This window comes from Hyperolius riggenbachi, chromosome 5 (assembly GCF_040937935.1).
Source record: "Hyperolius riggenbachi isolate aHypRig1 chromosome 5, aHypRig1.pri, whole genome shotgun sequence".
NCBI lineage: Eukaryota > Metazoa > Chordata > Amphibia > Anura > Hyperoliidae > Hyperolius > Hyperolius riggenbachi.
In genome coordinates this window covers 49,521,747-49,542,740 of record NC_090650.1, presented here as the reverse complement: position 1 = coordinate 49,542,740, position 20,994 = coordinate 49,521,747, and the positions used below count along the sequence as shown (strand labels likewise).

At 43.6% G+C, this 20,994-nt stretch overlaps 1 protein-coding gene across 19 annotated transcripts in view; it reads right to left on the bottom strand.

Moving 5' to 3' along the window:
- KIAA1217 (KIAA1217 ortholog) overlaps window positions 1-20,994 on the bottom strand; it is a 798,974-nt gene that overhangs the window by 237,837 nt on the left and 540,143 nt on the right. For all 19 annotated transcript variants that reach the window (XM_068235624.1, XM_068235630.1, XM_068235626.1 and 16 more), the window contains one exon: window positions 10,207-10,405. In XM_068235624.1, the coding sequence (XP_068091725.1) occupies window positions 10,207-10,405 (199 nt within the window). The remainder of the gene's footprint in view (window positions 1-10,206; window positions 10,406-20,994) is intronic.

Sequence of the window (20,994 nt, the reverse complement as noted above, 5' to 3'; positions counted from 1 at the left end):
GGGGCACTATACTGGCTATACTGGGGCACTATACTGGGGCACTAAACTGGCTATACTGGGGCACTATTCTGGGGCACTATACTAGCTATACTGGGGCACAATACTGGCTATACTGGGGTACTATACTGGGGCACTATACTGGCTATACTGGGGCACTATACTAGCTATACTGGGGGGCTATACTGGGGCACTATACTGGCTATACTGGGGCACTATACTGGGGCACTAAACTGGCTATACTGGGGCACTATTCTGGGGCACTATACTAGCTATACTGGGGCACTATACTAGCTATACTGGGGCACAATACTGGCTATACTGGGGGGCTATACTGGGGCACTATACTGGCTATACTGGGGCACTATACTGGCTATACTGGGGCACTATACTAGCTATACTGGGGGGCTATACTGGGGCACTATACTGGCTATACTGGGGCACTATACTGGGGCACTAAACTGGCTATACTGGGGCACTATTCTGGGGCACTATACTAGCTATACTGGGGCACAATACTGGCTATACTGGGGGGCTATACTGGGGTACTATACTGGCTATACTGGGGCACTATACTGGCTATACTGGGGCACTATACTGGGGCACTAAACTGGCTATACTGGGGCACTATTCTGGGGCACTATACTAGCTATACTGGGGCACAATACTGGCTATACTGGGGTACTATACTGGGGCACTATACTGGCTATACTGGGGCACTATACTAGCTATACTGGGGGGCTATACTGGGGCACTATACTGGCTATACTGGGGCACTATACTGGGGCACTAAACTGGCTATACTGGGGCACTATTCTGGGGCACTATACTAGCTATACTGGGGCACTATACTAGCTATACTGGGGCACAATACTGGCTATACTGGGGGGCTATACTGGGGCACTATACTGGCTATACTGGGGCACTATACTGGCTATACTGGGGCACTATACTGGCTATACTGGGGCACTATACTAGCTATACTGGGGGGCTATACTGGGGCACTATACTGGCTATACTGGGGCACTATACTGGGGCACTAAACTGGCTATACTGGGGCACTATTCTGGGGCACTATACTAGCTATACTGGGGCACAATACTGGCTATACTGGGGGGCTATACTGGGGTACTATACTGGCTATACTGGGGCACTATACTGGCTATACTGGGGCACTATACTGAGGCAACTAAACTCCCTACACTGGGGCAACTATGCCAGCTATGCAGCCGCACCCCAGCCCCCCCCCCATAGCGGCACTGTCCACTAGGTCGCGCAAACAACCGGGGGCCGCATCGCCCCCACCGCGCGCGCGCGCCGTTCCCCGGGGAAAAATTTGGTCAGACAGTGTTCCCCGGGCCGGAAAAGGTTGGGAAACACTGGTTTAGGGATTTAGCGGGTGGAATAGGATTAGCCATTAGGAGGGTTAGGCATTTAGTGGGGGGGGGGGGTTGGTTTAGGCACTACGGGGGGGGGGGGGGACTCTAAGGTTAGGCATTAGGTGAGGGGTCTCTGTTTAGGCACGGTTGAACTCAGAATGGGTGCCCAGGGAAATGCATGGCAAGATATCGGAAAGCCAGATTACCAATATTTTACTACCAGCAACACCACCCGGCGCTCAACTGAAGCAGTGCCGCTGCAATACGGACCCTTTATTATCTGCAGATAAGAACCGCAGAGTCTGTGTATAATAACTAAAGCGTCCTCTGAAAATAACATCTCAGCGATGAGACATTTTTTTTTAGAGTGCGCAGACAGACATTTATAGAGAGATTTAAGAGCTACAAGAGGTGGTGCGCTGCAGCAGGTAGGATCAAGCGGTAATGTCAGGACGACTGCTATGCAGAATTCCGGAGAAGGTTATGTGTGCACAGAAGACAGGCGATTTTACATAAGCTTGTCAGACCTGCATTTTAGGGGTCAAAGACGCAGGCAAGAATATAAATCAGCGCGCTACACTAATAGCTCTCCCAAGTCTGAGGACTTAAAGGGTGTAAAATCCAGAGGGACTGCCACGCCGTCGCTGTTCTAATTACCCTCACTAATTATGCAGCTAGAGGGAGGTGATGGAAGACTCTGCTTCTGTGTACAGACTCAGGGCACCGGCACTGTACAGGAACGGGGCAGGCGGAAAAATCATCGCATCAAACTAAGTTCAACAACTTTCCTCAGCATTACCATCTGAAATAATAAAGCATATTTTTCTGCTTCTGTTTCTTCCAAAAGACATAATGGCCGCAATTCTGGTAGGCTTAGCGTATATACGGTATTTTACCACATGCGGTAAAAGCAGTTTGCTATTCTGGTATATGTTAGTAATAATTTACTGCATGCGGTAATTTAGGTCATAAAATGTAACATATTTTGTGATATTTTACCAAAAATCTGAAATCTCATGAAAAAAAGGGGGCATGTTAAAACACATCATTTACCGAACAGTTTAAGACCTGCCTGTACCTGGAGGTAAAGTCAATTTGTCTGCACTTTGCAGTTTTTAGTGTAGTTCCTATTCCTGTTTAAGTGGAGTTCCTATTCAGGCTGTGTAATAGAAAAGAATAGTAGAAATAAAACTCCAAATATTTACTGGATTTATTTTTCTAGGGGATGCTTACAGGGGTGCTCGGATATCAATTTTTAAAATCCGAATAGATTTGGATCCAGATACCCAGATCCGCATCCTACCTGTTGGGTATCCGAGTAGAATCGTATATCCGAACCCAATATCCGGTCGAATTCGGATATCCGGATTAAAACCGGAAGTGGCCTTTAAAATGCTTCCAAACGGTTTTGGAAGCTAAAAAAACCTCCTCCTCCTCCTCTAGGTGTACTTTGTTTTTTACACCTTGCTTTACCACATGGGCCAATCGGCGGCCATAGCCCCTTAAGAGAAAGTGTCATTAGGGCCTTGATGGAAAATAGATTGTAGTGTAACTATTTCAACTAATGTAGCCTTCTTAAACTTGAAGATTGTATACAAATGTAAGCAGACTGCAGAGTGGTGCAGTGGAAGTGTGCTGGGCCCATAACCCAGAGGTTGATGGATCGAAACCATCCTCTGCTAGGCATTATTTCATTTTTGCACCTCGCTTTACCGCATGGGCAAAACGGTTTCTATAGCCCTGTAAGAGAAAGTGTAATAAGGGCCCTGCCGTAACATAGACATTACGGTAGCGAAGACTACTCCTGGGCCTTTCTTGTAGTTGAAGAGATGAGTGAACAGCATGTAGCGTTGGTGGTATAGTGGTGAGCATAGTTGCCTTCCAAGCAGTTGACCTGGGTTCAATTCCTGGCCAATGTATGTGAGCTTGCTTTTGACATCCTACAAATCCCTGGAAGACAAAAGAGGAGGAGGAGGAGGAGGAAAGAGAGAGATTTTATTTTTGGGATCCGGATATCTGCAATATCCGCGGATATCCGTGTTGTGCGTCCAAATCGGATAGCATAAAAAAGTTCGGATATCCGCAATCCGGATGAGCATCCCTGGATTCTTATAAATATACTTTCCTTGTTTGCAACATAATCTAATACACCTTCCCTCACAAAAAAAAACACCTTCCTAACTTAAGGAAGACAATTAAAAAGCATTATGAGGGGGTCAGGCAGCCGGATCCCCTCTGTGGCTAGCTGGGTTGTGTCCCCCTGTGTGGCCATGTGTTCGCCCTGTATGCAGCAGCCATTACTCACCTCCCAGGCTCCAGCGATGAGCCACTGTGGACCCCTCCGCTCCAGCATCTCCGCTCGTACTGCCGCTCAGTTCCGGGTCGCGGCGTGATGACGTCAACAAGCCAAGACCCGGCACAGACGTCAAAGCGAGCGGGGATGCCGGACATAGCGGTGGGGAGCGCCAATTGTCGGGGGAACGGCAGAGAGGTGAGTGGATCTTCTTCTCACCCCCCTACCGCTGCAGCTGTCACAGTGATCACTATGATCCGCCGGCAATCGTAGTGATCACGTGATCAGCAGCCATACGCGATAGCTTCTGATCACTGAGAGGAGACGCCTCATATGACAGCTTAATCTCCCTTCTCGGGTGCGGATGATCACGTCGTGAGCGGTAACGGCGGGCGGCGTAGATCTTACGCCGCATCAGGCTTGAACAGCCACAAGTGCGGCATAGGATCTAATAGAGGTGGTCTCCAAAAGGTTAAACTGGTCGTTTGAACAACTTGAAGTGCAAACAAGTCGTTCAGACATCATGTACACACTGACCAACAAAGTGGCTGATATGCTAATTTACCTCATTTACATGTCGTTTCACCAACTTGGACAATTCAGTCCAGGGCAATGGACTGGCTAAAACAAAGGACTATTAGTTGAACAAAATGACTAAAGGTGGCCATACACTTATAGATTTGCAGCAGATTCGACCATAAGATAGATATCTGTCGGATGCTCTATCAAGTCCAATCAGACAGGAATCTATCTGATGTGTGCCACACACTAGGAACAGATTTCCAATAGATTTCAGAATTAAATCTATTGGAAATCGATCTAAATGCATTATTGGACCATTAGATCCAATGCAACTCTATGGGCCATCGATCTGCTGCCAGCAGCAGATAGACCAAGATTTTCCATCCTGTCAGATAGATCAAATCCATCAAAATCAGCCACAAATCAATCGAAATTTGATAGAATCGATTTCTGATCGATCGATTCTATAGAATCAATTGATCTTTCGATGGCTGAAATCAACCAGTGTATGGGCCCCTTACGAGTTGTTTGTTCACATGTACACACCTAATGCTGGGTACAAACGATACGTGTTTCCACTTGATTTTCCATTCAATCATTATTTTCCGCTCAATCCTCTTATCTTTTACTGGTTTTTCTTGTCTTTTTCCATTCACTTCTATGAGAAATCGACCCAAAAAAAACGATTGGAAGGAATGTCGGACATGTCGGAAATTATCTATCGAACTCATCTATCAAGCGGAAAATCGTATGGTGTATTCCCAACAGTCGTTTGAACAACTGTTGGTCCAACTGATCCACTGAGCGGATCGGGCAAACCGGCTGTTATCAGTCGCTCGACAGCCCGTACTCACGGGCGACAAGTTGTTCGAAAAATTTGGACGTGTGTACGTACCTTAAGCCTCAGTGGGTGGGCAGGCCATAGATATAGGAGCTGTTTCTGATGCTAAAACCAGGAAGATTCATGTAAATGTAGGTATACTGAATAATTTACTGCATTATACTAATTGACGTTACAGTTTCTCTTTAAATGTAGATTTTTTTTTATTATTATTTTATAAGGTTTAGTTCTTTCTTTTTATAATCCAAGAAACATGAAACAGACCTCCCCCTACTGGTCCGACTTGCTTTGACAAGCTTTCAAAAGGGAATGCATACTGTTTGTTTTTTCATTTGTGTTTAATTCAATATTTTTTAAAACTGAAGAAAAAGAAAAGATTTAAAGAAAACAAGATATCATATTGATAATAAATATGCAATATTTATTTAGAGCTCCATCTGCTGGTTTGGCTATAAAAATCTTCTTTTACTGCAGTATAGTAAAGATCCAAAAGGGCATAGTCATCTATCACTGAGTCTGGAGACTTGGCATTTGAAAAGTTGTAGAGTATTCACAAAACTATCAGCAAAATCAGCATGTGGAGCTCTGAAATCCAATGAAATATAAGCGTAATGTATAATAAGGGGATGCTGATAATATTGTTCGTTCTTTTCAGAAAATAATTTCTATACCATATGCAAGTAGGTACCTTCCAATTATCGAATTTCATATTTTATTTGGGTTGCTTAATTACCGGTTATCATATTGTCAGAGCGAGTTCTTGTTGGAGTAGAAGCTCTGATAAGTTGATTTTAAATAAATTACTTTAAAAGTAGTCAGTATTGGTCAAGAGCCCAGATACTGGTCACTTCCTGCTCCACTGACCATCACTGCCACAGCCTGCAGTCTTCTCACAAAGTTCAGTCTTTTCCCCGCCCCCTGCAATCTCAACAGCGGGGATGATGCAATCCAAGCAACAGCCACACCTAAAGAGCCTGAAATTAACACTGGCCATGTGGATAAAATTGCAAGCCAGGATTTTCAACAGCTGAAAGCTTGGGTCACACAAAAAGGTAACATCTGAGGCCTGAGCTTACTAAGCCATTATATGGTATTTTTTAGAATAATACCCTCATACTTTCCCCACACATTTAGAAAGAGCCATGGGAATATTTTCAGGTCATGCATTTTTTTTATAATATTCATTAATAAATTATCTAGCCAGTGTTTGCCCACTGTAAACTATTTCTCCTCCCTGATGTATTTTCTGAAATGAATCACAGGCAGAAACATCGTTAGTACTGGTAGGTGATGTCTGCAGAATGTCGGTTTACCTAGAGTTCTATAGCCAGTACAAAATATACCTGGTCCAACAGAATACTTGGGGGGAAGAGGGTAGGCGGGATTCCACATAATAAATTGCCTAGGCCAAGCTTCAGTGAGAGGGCGCGGCTACATTCCCTATCATCAATATATAGCTATAGGAAGTGTTTCTGATATTGAAGTCAGGGCATTTAACGTAAAATTGGGTATCCTGAAGAATTTACTGCATTTTACTATTTGATTATAAATAAGAGGAAAGCGGCCCTTTAAATAAGCACCAACCAGCTAGTGGTGAATATAAAGTCACAAAAAATCTTTATTTATACACACATACTGAAGTCACAACATATAGTTCATATGAAGTATATAGAACATTTCATCATAATATAATATATCCATATGCTTATACCAATGCAAAGATAAAAACATTTAAAAACACATAGTTGCACAGCCAAGCTATCTGGTCACTATTGCACATCCCCACAATAATAAGCCAATAAATAATGTATATATATCTAACTCCACTTAGGGTTTATAATAAAGCCCATGAAGTGAAGGAAAATAAAGCAGAGGGACACCAAGAGCCCCAATAGTGTAATTCGTCTTGGGGACAGTAAAATAAATGAGAAGTTAAAATTATACTTACAAACCAGGGTTACCAATAGGCAACCACTGTATAGGCAGGTGGGGAGAACAATCCTGACCCCACTCAGGAATAAAAAGTCGCTCTCTGTAGACAGGAAAATAGGGTAACAACCCTCCACCCAGGGTGGACTCAATGTAGTGTACAAGATACAGAGGCGCCAAAAGAATAAAAGGTAATTAAATGAACTTAAAAAAACAACTGGTTAAACAGAGGAGGCAGCGGTGGTCTTACCCCCTCCAAACAGACACAGACAAGGACTGCGATTCAGACAGTCAACAATTTATTCGGAACTCCAAAAAACAATGCAACGCGTTTCACGGGCAATACATCCCGCTTCCTCAGGCAAAATACAGTAGGAGTCACAGCATCTGTATTATATCAGCGAGCTCGGCGCCTAAAATTCTAATGCTAATGAGAGTAGCCTATAGATGAAGTGCGAAGAGTGAATAAATAGAAGTGCTAGAAAAAATATATACTTAGACCGGGTAAAAATGAATAAGTGGGAGCGCAGGGTGGCGAGGCAGGCAGGAGTTCCCCTCAGGATAGTCCCACTAATTCCGCGGACCCCCGGTGTATAAATAAAGATTTTTTTTGTGACTATTTTTACCACTAGCAGGTTGGTGCTTATTCAAAGGGCCGCTTTCCTCTTATTTATATCCATATATATTGACCCTAGCACATCCAGCATTTAATACATAGGAGTGCGGATACTTTTCTGTATTTTACTATTTGATGTTACAGTTTCTCTTTAATTGAGCTTTGGGTGGTCACTTCACTTTATCTGCAGGGGAAAAAATTCCTTTAATGATGGGAGACAAAAATCCCAGAAGAACAAACATTCGGCATAAACACCAACACACAAACTTTTCAAGATAAAAAACCACAAAGTTGGTCATTAGAGTTAATTTACATTATTTGCACATGCTGCACGATCCTAATCATGCGCCCTGGTGTAAAACTGTAATTTCACATGATAATGATAATGAGGCACTCAGAACGAGTCCTAAGGGTGAGATTATAGAATATTAATATCACTGCTGCAGTACTTAAATTGCCTGAAACCTCCGTGATGACTGACTTAGCATCAAGGGCTGCGAATGCCTGGAATATTAATAATGGCCATTTATTCTGATCTAGTGTTGACAGAGAGTTCTCTGCAGCACATGTAGAGGAAGAGCGGCAGACACATAAATCCAGGGCTCTCCATCTGCCTTCATGAATGGAGATGGAACGGACTTCTTTGGCAGGGATATACTCTTAATAATGTTGCATTGAGTTGAAAGGAAATGGTCCAGAGATTATTAGCGGACTCCATCCAGCTTACAATAAGAAATTATACCTTTGACTCCATTGAAGAACCTCAAGACACTCCAGATAAAAGTATCCTTCAAGTTGTAGAAGTTACTGTAATACATTAATAAAGCAGGTTTAAATCCGCCAATCATAGAGTTCTTAGAAGTCCGACTGCTTTCTAGCATGCTTACTGAGCTCTCCTCAGTGGTCTCCACTGTCACTTACCTTTCCAAGGCACCTCCACATGATGGGTTCCCCTGTGTGCATGCATGATGATGTCATCATATGCTGCACACAGGGGGAGTGGTCTAGACTGGTTGAGGGCAATTCTGCTCTATAATATACACCAGGGCTGTCAAACTTAAATGCAAAGTGGGCCGACATTGAACAAGGGGACCAAATTGAGGGCCAATCTCAGTGTCTAGTGGCCACCTCCCTCCACATTCTAAATTTCCCTAGAGTCTAATAGCTTCCTCTTCTATACAGTTACCTGGTGTGTCTTTTCTCCCTCCCCTATACAGTTCTCTGGTTTCTAGTGGTCCTCCTCCTTCTGCTATACAGTTCCCTGGTGTTTAATGGTCCTCCCTCTCTTATACAGTTCCCTGGTGTCTTGTGTTTTTCCCCCTCCCTCCTCCCATATGGCTTGCCTGGTTATCTAGGGCTTCACCTCCAATATAGCTTATCTGGTGGTCTAGAGTGGGCTAAACATAATGCAACATGGGGAAACCACTTGTGGACCAAATTTGATTACTCTGTGGGCCAGATTTGGCCTGTGGGCAAGAGTTTGACTTGTATGCTCTGCACCAACACAGAGGATGGATGCTCATTTATGTGAGGGGACGGGCTGGTCGGGATAGAGTCAGGAAATGGGCAGAGCCAAGTGATTGTGCATGATTGGCCACATTCTGGTGGGGGTCAAGGTGAGGATGGAGGGGGGGGGGGCATGATGGAAATGGATAAAGTCATAAAGAAGAGAAGACTTATGGTAAGTAGGTATTACTCTAATGTACGCATCAAACCTTATAGCGTCTATGCCCAACTGGACATGTATGAATTCCACTTTAAGAACATTTTTCAGTAGCTTGGAATCCCCGCCCATCCACCCTGCAAATAAAAATATTCAAGGAACCTTCCGCCTATTGTGTAGAGGAAGCTGTAGAAAGGGACAGGGAAACCAATTCCTGCAGTTGGGCATTAAAATCCCCTGAAGATGCCAGTAGGCAAAACTATTCGAGAAGGAGATGAGCAGCACCAATCTTTTCCAACTACCCGACTGGGCTGTGTTATAGAGCGCTTTCTCCTTCTGGGGTATCCTATGACTATAGTTCTTACTTTTTAATCGAGTTGTTTTATTAATATGGTGTTTAGCGATTAAACAGTTTACACTTAGATCACTTGTTTCATGTTTTTCATGAACATATGTGGATCAAGTTTATTTGTTAGGTGAATCCCTTATCTGTACATCTTCTGTATGTTGGAGATTGGGTCCATCTCGTGGAGAAAGGAGCGGGATTGCCCGATATGGAATTTGATGTCTGAGCCATATACTGCCTTGTAGTGTGGGCACTAATTGGCTGGTAAGCCTCTTTGTTTTTGGTGATGACTCACTGAGGCTGCATGGCACCAGGGTGTCGATTATTAACTAATGGGCGGTTGACCATCATATTTACAGCTGAATCAATGTATTAGCATTAACTAGCTGCCCCACAAACGATTGATGCTATCATAGTCTATGCCAAATTTACCAGAATGTTTCATTATAATAACCAGACAGCACCCTGGCTAGGAATGGAATGTGGGAGGCTACAGCTGCAAGATGAGAGTCCGATTTACTTAGCCACTGTCTGTAAAATAGATGAGGCCAAAATGATATTCAGCTCCTCCAAACTTCACCAAAAGGTTCATTAAGGTCCACATGAGGAGCTTTGCTTACCTTACATCAGTTAGCTCATAGTAGATATTTCTGCCCTCATCCTTGATGTAGATGGCTGTGCTGGGGGACTCCAGTATCTTCATGTTCAGCTGCTGAGGGAAGGCACTTACAAAGAGGGCACGTATGGTGTCTACACTGGTGATTTCATTGGGCATCTGCAGCTTCTTGGTGTCCTCCCCATACTGAAGAAAAAGCACACCTAGAAGAAAAGAGACAGGAGCCTGTCAGTGGATGCCGGCTGCTTTCCACCCCTGAAATATTTCTAGAGCCCTACTGCTGGTTTCACTGCCAGTTTTTGTATTCCCTACTTTTCGGTTTGAGTAGGGAAGGTCAATGAGATGCAAAAAATTTCAAAATGATTCAGAATTATGCTAATTGTGTATCCAATTCATGCAGCTTTAAATTGAACCAATCAAATACTGCTGAGGTAAAATTTGATTGGTTCAATTTAAAGCTGCATAAATCTGCATACAAAATTTCCATAATGCTGCAACAATTTGAAATTATTTGCATCGCATTGACTATATCTAGCTTTGAGATTTGAGGTAAGTCCATCCTGAGAAACAGTACATAAGAATTACCAAGTCTGGAGACCTAAGTAACCCATAAATCACAGGTGTCGAACTCCAGTCCTCGAAGGACGGACTAAAATGGAGAAAATGGTTCTATTTGACGAAAACACACCTTCCCGATTCAGTCCCATCAACTGAGTTGTGCCGAAAATGTGGGAGGACCTTGTCGTTCCTCAAGGACTGGAGTTCAACAGCCCTGCCATAAACTAGTACCGTAACTGACTTTCCTTGGCAGATCAGATCACTGTGATCGATGAAAGCAGTTGTCACACTTGTCAAAATCGTGGCCATTTCTCACACTGCAAAAATGCAAGGGAAACCGCACCTAATGATTCCCAATGCAGAATCGCAGTGCAGTGGGATCATGGTGCATTTTCCTGCTGCATGAAAAAAAAAATTGTCAGAACTGCTTTTTTTTGCACGTGTCGATTTCCTCTTGCCAACCGTCTGCTGCTCTCACGTGGTTCTCTAAGTGCTTAACCGTTTAGCAGTCACATTAGGAAACCTAAATGTACGCTGCAAGGCTGCATTATTCCTCAGCGCCCCCCTCCCCGCAGCCTATCAGCCAATGCAGATGAATCAGGAGCCCTTTCATATTTACCTGTGCTGGATCAATTCGCCTCTTTCTCCTCTTCTTCCACCAAGTGATGCTGCAATGCCGACATCCTCTTCTTGGTCCCCCATCACATGAAATGACGAGACCAGGACCCAGAGGATGATGTCAGTGTTACAGTGCCACTCGGTGGTGGAAGGGGGGTGGTGGCTCTTCCACCACCCTCCTTCCACCACAGAGCGGCGCTGTAACGCTGACATCATCCTCTGGGTCCCTACCAGTCATATCATGTGATTCGGATTTAGAAAAGGATGTTAGGATGACACCGCCACTCGGTGGAGGAAGAGGAGAGACAATCCAGCCTCCAGAACAGGTACATTTAAAGTGCTACCTGCGCTGCTCTGCATGGCTGCATCAGGCAGCCTGAATTTTGCCCGCTGAGGCTGCCCTGCCCTGAGTTTTAATTCGAGCATGGCTGATAAAAGGTTAAATTGTTTGCTCTCTTGAATAAGATACACACATCCTAACAAACGTAACAGCATCCAGAACCCCAATCAAGCCCGACAGAAGCTACAAATTGCTCTGCTGCTAAGACATTGCCATTCGAATGCAGCATGAAAATAATAAGCAACTTTTAACATTTATCAGGCGAGTTTTGCTCTGCTGCTAATATTTGCGGAGAAAAAAAACCTTGTTGCTTGCGTTTTCTTAGGCTCATAATGTTATGTTGAGAGTGCGGTTACCCTTTACAGTAAAGTAAACAAAAAGGAGTCTCTAGTGAGATTTGCTTTAGCGCTTGTGATGAAGACACAACTGTAGGGCCTGTTTGTCAACTGTCAAGAAGGAGCAAGTGGAAAATAATACTAGTGGGCTGCTTTTACAGGGAGGGAGGGGCCTATAGAAGTGGTCAATGCTGCAAAGGAGTCTGGGAAAATGCCAGAGGAAGGAAGAAACCGCTTTGCTTACCATCATGCTGGTTTAAAATGAATAATAATTTCTAAAAAACTTTGTTGAATTCAAAACCTTATTTTTCTCTTTCAAACTGTTTTTTTAATACCGGTATATATATTTCTGCAATTCTCCAGGGCAGCTGCTGGTCTTGGAGCTACTTGGTCTTTTTCTGGCCTCTGAAATCCACTGATCTGTGGCACCAGCAGGACTTTAGCTCCACAGCAGGAAGGGGAAAATCAGGAATTCAAAGTTTTCCTCTTTCAAAGTGACAATGGGGAAAACCAGTTGAAGTCCCCATTTGTCTCTTCTATGGATCGGATTGCTCACAAAGCCAAACGCACTTGCCTGCGTGCCTCCTCATTGATTGCGCTTATTGATACGTGAATGACTTATGTGTGCAATTACATCAATGAACTGTTCTCCACACTCAGGTCTTTAAAATGAAAAGACATTTATCTCGAGGTTCCGTTTCCGGAAACAAATGAATTGGGATCTATCTTTGAGAAATACTGCTCGGTCCACAAAGGCCTCTCCATGACTTGTTTAACTCAATGACAAACACAAAGTCCTTTTTCCACCTCAGAGATACGTTCGGCTAATCTGCTCGACAGAAAAGCACTTCAATGCGTCATTAATTCCCCTGTATTCACTGATCGACACCAAGTCCATCAATATTTGGATTTAGCGGGTAATGTCATTTAAAACTTAACACAAAGTCCACTGACAAAGTCAACTGATTGTCTAAACCTGCTTTGGTAGGAGGAGTAATGCTGCACCCCTCCTATGTGAGTCAGTCTGCAGTGTGTGTATCATTTTGTCTTCCATGCTTTTTGGAGCTGTGAGGCTGTAACACAAAGCTGCTGTTTTCTTGCATGAAGGTTAGCCCCCTGTTGGCTGTAAATGATAGATATCCAATAGACCTATGCAATAATTAATGAGTTAAAACAAATGAAACCATGTAAACTGTATTTCTGTCTTGAACACTATAAATGATGAATCATTATAATGAAAACTTTATATTTTTTCTGATTTTTTTTTTTTAAAAGACTTCTCTTCAGGTGCCACTTGGTCATCAGTTGGGCATGATTGGAACACATAAAGTCACTTTCTACATTGTATGAACAGCACTGTGCTCTGAACTTAAATGTGACAAGTCACTTTAAAGGCTCATACACACGTGCAACAAAAGCGCACAACCAACCCGACGACATAACGGACCACGCGACCAAGCGATTGCAAAACTTGTGCTTTCTGCACACCAACCAACTCACTTGCTTACTGTGCACGTAGGTGGAATGACGGACTTCATGATATGGCCACATTCAAAACAAGTACAAGTTATTCAAACGCCACACGTGGCCAACTGCACGATATTAACCCAAAAGTCATGTGAGTTGATCCACCGTTTGGATCGGGCAAACATCTTGTTATCAGTCACTCGGCTAGTTGTTTGTCACACGTAAACATGCGCAAGTAGACCAAGACCACGGATCAAGTTTGGATGGTAGTTGGGCGGACAAGTTGCATGTGTGTACAAGCTCAGCCTGGGTTGGGATTAAAGCCAATGGGTACCGGTAAAAAAAAGAAAAAGTCAGATACTCACCTAAGGAGAGGGAAGGCTCGGTCCTAATGAGCCTTCCCTCTCCTCTCCCGGTGCCCTCGGTGCTGCGCTGGCTCCCCCGTTCGCGTCCGCCGCCGCAGGGACTTCGGAGGTCTTCGGGAGCACTCGGGCTTCCGAAGACGGGCCGCTCCATACTACGTACGCGCGAGCGCATCATAGAGGGCGCTCGCGCATGCGTAGTATGGAGCGGACGCGTCATCGGGAGCCCGAGTGCTCCCGAAGGCTTCCGAAAGCTCCCGAAGGCATGCGGAAGTGGCAGTATTTGACCGAACTGGTCGAATACTGCCACGGGGGGATCCTGCGCGGGACCGGGCACCGGGAGAGGAGAGGGAAGGCTCATTAGGACCGAGCCTTCCCTCTCCTTAGGTGAGTATCTGACTTTTTCTTTTTTTTACCGGTAAACATTCACTTTAAAGAAAGCTCTGACATATAGACTTAGCACACACATTGCACTTAAAACAACATATTGCCAACATTATAATTGGTGCACACAGGTATCTAATGTTGGAGGAACAAAACTTGGGGAGAAAAGAAATTAGCAGAGTGATTTGTTGTGTATGTCAGTTGGGTTGGGGGAGGGCCTTCTAATGTGTCTTTTTTTTTTGGGGGGGGGGATTGATATCTGGGAGGGGGCGTGGTGCTCATGCTAGTCGTCCACTGCCTGCAATTCTGGTTGGAGGGGAGGTGTGACTATTATAGGCACAAAGATTCCCCCAATGCACATAGATTGGCAAGGGATGAAGGGGAGGCATGGATGCAGCAATCTGGCCAGACTGGTGGCATGGCAACTTGGGAATGATGCAGGAGTTCTGGGGAAGTGGAGCAGGTCAAAGGAGCGGGAAGTGGGGGGATTGGGAAAGTTGGGACAGCGCCCTTTGGAGCAAAAGTACCGTATCTCACAACTTCTACCTCGCCACAGGTGATCCACCTAGACTGTGGGGTTATGTAAGCCTGAAGATGGAAGCCCTCGGAAGTAAGTATGGGGGTGGGGACGTGAATAGTTGAAGCGGACCTGAACTTAGAAATTCCTCTGTGCGCTAAAAGATAAGCAACAGCATAATAACCTTTAAAGAAAAAAAACATTTGTTATAGCTGATACAAATCCTGCAATAAATCTGCAGTGAGTCTACTTCCTGCTTTCATGGAAGCAGACATAAGGTTTAAATCCTGTGTTTACAAATTAGCTGCTCTGCCAAGGACTGCTGAGATTCCTGAGCTAACACGGCTAAGAGATAAAATTACAGTAGTGATTAGTCACATATGAGGGGGAATTAGACAGGCTAAACTCTCTAAATACATACAGGGTGCATTTCTCTGTTTTCTTTCTGTCCTGTGCAACAGTTCAGGTCCACTTTAAAGAGAAACTCCAACCAAGAATTGAACTTTATCCCAATCAGTAGCTGATACCCCCATTTACATGAGAAATCTATTCCTTTTCACAAACAGACCATCAGGGGGCGCTGTATGACTGATATTGTGGTGAAACCCCTCCCACAAGAAACTGAGGACCGTGGTACTCCTGGCAGTTTTCTGTCTGTGAACCTTGTTGCATTGTGGGAAATAGCTATTTACAGCTGTTTCCAAATGCCAAAAAAGCATGCAGCAGCTACATCATCTGCCAACAGTAAAAATGTCACCATGTAATAAATGTCAGAATATAAATCAGGGATTTAAAAGCTTTTACAATGGGCAAACACTGACTAAATCATTTATACATAATTATTGTAAAATGAAGCACTTTATTCATTACATTATTTTCACTGGAGTTCCTCTTTAAAATAGTTGAGGAGGAGAGGGAAGGGACTGTTAAAAAACTATAATTTGTGGATTACACTGCAAGGAGCAATATACCTTGCCCAGCCCACCCAATCAAATTCCACCTAGCAATGGTTTAGGTTCATAAAACTGCTGATTTTGATTAGTTCATCCAAGTTTCAGCACTTTTTTTGGAGCGTGCGTTATTGAATAACCTCATACGAACACACGAGTTCAGTTCTGCATTCCTTTTTTGATATGTTTATAAATTATACAACCTCCATGTATAACAAGCATAACAAACCGATGAATTTATGCATGAAAACAGCTTCTTCGGGTGTTCCGGAAGCATGAAACGGCCATAATGGAGTGGTTAAAAGCATTAATAAAGTAAATTATGCACTGATTAAAGCAGCAACATCCACAATGTCTTTGCCGCTGTCCTCAGGGAGAAGAGAAACATATGGTCCCCGGGATAACTCACGGCAAATGTTCTGTACATCATACAGCTTGGCGGGATATCTTTTCCTGCAAATATTTTCTTAAAGGCCAACTAAACCCAAAGCAAGTATTACAGACAAGCTGAATCAAATGCTGCTTGTGTCTTAGTGAACCACAACTAAGATATTCTTCCCAAGCTAACCAACTGCTGTGGCCAATGGAAACTCTTCTGATGGTATCACCCTTTCCAAATGGTTTATCCACAAAGTGGAGTGAACCATTTATGGGGGAAACTGGCTGTGGAACACTGATGACTTTATACAGGCCTTGGGGAGGGGGTGGAGACACAAACAAGCAGTAACATTGAAGTCCGGCTTCACACTGTAGATTGGCACAGCCAAAAACAGGCCTTCAGAGATTATTGTCTTAGTACATGATAATTCCCTCTGGTATCTGGCCAAATAGGAAGTGACACTCACTTCCTCTTAACACTCACTTCCTCTTCGGCAATCGATGACGTGTGCAGAAGCATATTTCTTAAATACGCTTCCGTGCATGCGCTTTGCAGCTAACTGTGGGTGCGTTGCCATACACTAACAGACTAATGTGACTTCTGGTCTGACACAGATTGGCACATGAGCCACGCAGTAACGTAGGTATTGAAGCGCGTTAGATAGGGCACTTCTGGCGCGGCGTACCTCATTGTGAGGCGTGTGAACTCCCCCATAGGCTACCACTAGGCTGCGGTGTAGTGTGGTAAATTTACCTCACAGCCTCAGTGTGAAATAGCCTTAAATAGGTAAAGCTATACAAACAAAAATACATTTTCATAGTTATTCATGATTATCTGAGGTGAAATGTGGTGTGAGTACAGGTATCTTCCAACACAAATGACCTCTAGAGTTTGATACTACTCAGAAAACCTACAGACATCACCTATGAGGTGCTGATGGGCAACTGCTCATTCTCTCTCCCCTGTTCTATAGAATAATGCATCCCACTCAGCAGCCCATTTGTACGCATGAACATAGGTTACTGTTGTCCGGAAAAATGACAAACCAATCTTTTTTGTACATAACTATACAGCCTGAATTCTATAGGCGGGTACTAAGAAAACTGGAGCAAAAGGCCAACCAATCAGGTTTCAACTGTAAAATAAAAAAGAAAGTATTATTGGTTGCTTTTTACTACTTCTGCCCCAAATTTGTTTAACACCTGTCTTGATAAGTCTGCCGTTTTGAGGGATAAAACAAAACAAAACTATATTTTAATAGCAACTGTTTGCACATGATTGTACTGTCTCGGGAAACTATTTTTTCTCTCCTATAAGTAGTGTAATAATCTCTGCCTCTTTCCACGTATGCTGTGGCTAAAGGCCACTTTTTACAGAATATTAATTTTCTCTCATGATACATGAAAGGAGACATACTGCATTCTACCAATTCTCTAAAAATTGGCAAATCTTAAAACCTGGGCATGTGTTACATAAAAGTGTGTGTCCTGTGGAGATCGACCGGAACCATATTTGCACACGTATGGGGGCAGCCATGTGTGGGTTTCATAACGTACAAATGGTCTAGCTATAGGCTGAAGCTTGTTCTTCATGTATTGTACCGAATTAAGTGTTTAAGGGGATTGCTTGCTGTGTCTCTTTGCTATTAGGCATTGGGCAGAACTGGATACCTGTCAATTTTATATTTTCTCTACTGTATTTATATGTGAATATGTGATTCAGTATGTTTTTCACTTGTTTCAACTTTATGAAAAATAAAGAATCAAGGAGGGGGGGGGGGGGGGGGGGGTAGGAAACAGTGTGTGTCCCAAGACTCACTTCCAACATGCCTGTCCTCTTTTCTGCTCCAAGATACAGATTTCTAATGCTGAATCAAGCAGGGTTAAGAGAGTCCCCTTTAAATTAATGTATGAAGCTCAAGAAAGGTGTTACGAGGATTAGGACATCGTTGATCCTGGTCATCAGTGGTAGGTGTGGGCTCTCCCAGGGTGCGGAGTCTAAGTGGCTACAGGTCTTCACCAGAGGACCCCGCAAGGGATGATGGGCCGCTACCCCTATTGGGCAATGGACTACTTTGCTGCCTTGTAGCCATCAGGTCGCGGCTCCTGGGATTGCCCCACCGGAAACAGAGAAAACAATGGCCCACTTGAGAGGTTCTGGCTGGAAGGCACAACAGCGGAAGCTGGCAGATGGTGCACAGGCGTAGTCGATAAACAAGGTCAGGGCAGGCGGCAAACAGACGTAATCGGTAGACAGGCAAAAAAGTTGAGGCAGGCAGCAAAAAATTGTAATAAGTAAGCTAGCTGAGGCCAGGACAGGCGTCAGGAAACGTAAGTCGGGAAGAAGCAGGATCGGCAACGGGTAATCAGAAATCAATGTCAAGACTCCAGCGGCTACTGGCATCAAGCTGATCAGAAGTAACAGCACTGGAGTACTACCAGCAGCTCGCTTAAATATCAGATTCAAAATGAGCGCCAAAATCCACGTTCAACAGTAGTTGTCACTGTTTCTTTGATGTAAAAGTGCTTCAGAAAATAGGACAGTCTCCGACCCAAGTTGGGTCAAAGAACTCAGAGAAGCTCTTTTGCACAGATAACACATGATGTTTAACTCTTTCTGGAAACAATATGACACTATTTTGGCACTATTTTCTTTGCTAATGTTCTATTTCTTAGCTGTACTACACATACAATTCATTACATCATTAGTTTATTATTAATATTATTAATTTATAAAGTGCCAACATATTCCGTGGCGCTGTACAAAGTAATTAACATGGGGTACATAATACAGATAATAGTGTACACCAATATACAAGATACATAATTGGTGACAAAATACAAAAATTATATTGGTAATGACAGTGATAAAAGTAACAAATAAAATGTATAATGATTTCCAAGACACAAAAGGGGGAGAGAGCCCTGCCCTTGCGAGCTTACAATCTAAAGGGAATGGGGGGGGAGGGACAAGAGGAGGGGTAGTATACAACAAATATATAGAGGCAGTGCATTTTAGGATACCTAGTAGGAGTGCAATTTGGCCTTAGAACAAAGGGACATGGCCTAAGGTAGCGCATATGCTTGTCGGAACAAATTCGGTTTTAGAGAGCATTTAAAGGTAACAAAGGTTGGCGAGTGACGGATGTGTTGTGGGAGGGCATTCCAGAGGAGGGGTGAAGCGTGTGCAAAATATTGTAAACCTGAATGTGAGGAGGTAATTCTAGAGCAGGACAACAGAAGATCATGTGCAGATCTGAGATTGTGATTGGGTTTGTATCTGGAAATTAGTGAGGATATGTACCGTGGAGAGAGATTGTGGACAGCTTTGTAGGTTAGGGTTAGGAGCTTGAACTGGATCCTCTGGTTAATTGGCAGCCAGTAAAGAGCTTGACAAAGAGGGGCAGCAGAGGAAGATCGAGAAGAAAGATGAATGAGACGAGCAGCTGAGTTCAGTACCGACTGGAGCGGGGCCAGTCTGTTAGAAGGTAATCCACAAAGTAGTATGTTGCAGTAGTCCAGATGAGATATTATAAGAGCATGCATTAACATTTTAGAGAAAAAGTGGGATGCGAGATATGTTTTTGAGTTAGAGATGGCAGGAGCTGGTTATGGAGTGAACATGAGGAGTAAAAGAGAGAGATGAGTCAAATATTACTCCCAAGCACCGTGCTTTGGGAACTGAAGTTGTGGGAGTGTTATTAACATTTATTGTTACTTAAGGCAGAGAGGTGGACAGAGACGGTAGAAAAATGATTAGTTCTGTTTTACTCATATTAAGTTTTAATACGCTAGAGGACATGAAGGAGGATATAGTAGACAAGCAGTCTGGAACACGTTTGAGGAGGAAGTTAAGGTCTGGGTCAGAGAGGTACAGTTGTGTATCGTCTGCATACAGGTGTTCTTGAAACCCGAATGAGTTGATTAAGTCACCAAGACCTTGCATGTAGATGGAAAAGAGGAGGAGACCAAGGACAGAGCCTTGAGGAACCCCGACAGACAAAGCATAAGGAGAACAGATCTGATCTGAGTAGGAGACTGAAGGCCCTTCCAGAGAGGTAGGAAGATAACCATGTGAGAGTGAGGCCCTTTATTCCTACATTTGAACGTATTTGTAGGAGTAAGGTGTGGTCAACAGTATCCAATGCTGATGACAGGTCAAGAAGGATGAGTATGGAAAATTGACCTTTGGATTTAGCTGTAAGAAGATCATTGGCCACTTTAATAAGGGCACTTTCTGTGGAGTGGTTAGAGCGAAAGCCAGACTGGAACTGATCAAGTAGGGAGTTAGCAGATAAATAATGGCTTAATTCTGCATGTATGGGAGAAGTGACACTGGGCGGTAGTTGGCGAGTGTGGTAGGATCTAGAGATGGTTTTTTAAGTAGTGGTGTCACAACAGCCTTTTTGCGTGGGGGAGGAAAGATGCCAGTGGAGAGGGACAGGTTAAATAGTTTATTTTCACTTCAGATTCCCTTTAATTACCCTATACAGCAGGATGCTTGAGTTGATGACCGGTTCAAGCATGCTCTATATGAGACAGCTATAGTAAATGAACGTCCATGTTTTACCATTAGTTTGTCACATGTGAAGACCACTAAGCCACCAAGATGCCTGCTGACAAGCAAATCTTCATTAAAAACACAAACTTTTTAATAAGAAGTATGGCAAGAGATGAGAGGATATTTCCTATATATGAAAGGCTGGAAGGAATGTCAGAGAAGGTGATTACACGAGGTGCCTTCTGCCAATTTCCTCAGACATCTGGTCCGGCATTATTCTGCAGAGAGTAGAAGTATTTCCAATTTTGGTAATAAACGGAGTTCTCTGCATCTTTCATTGTAACAGCGCACTTCATCAACCTCCACCAAACCTGCAGACCTG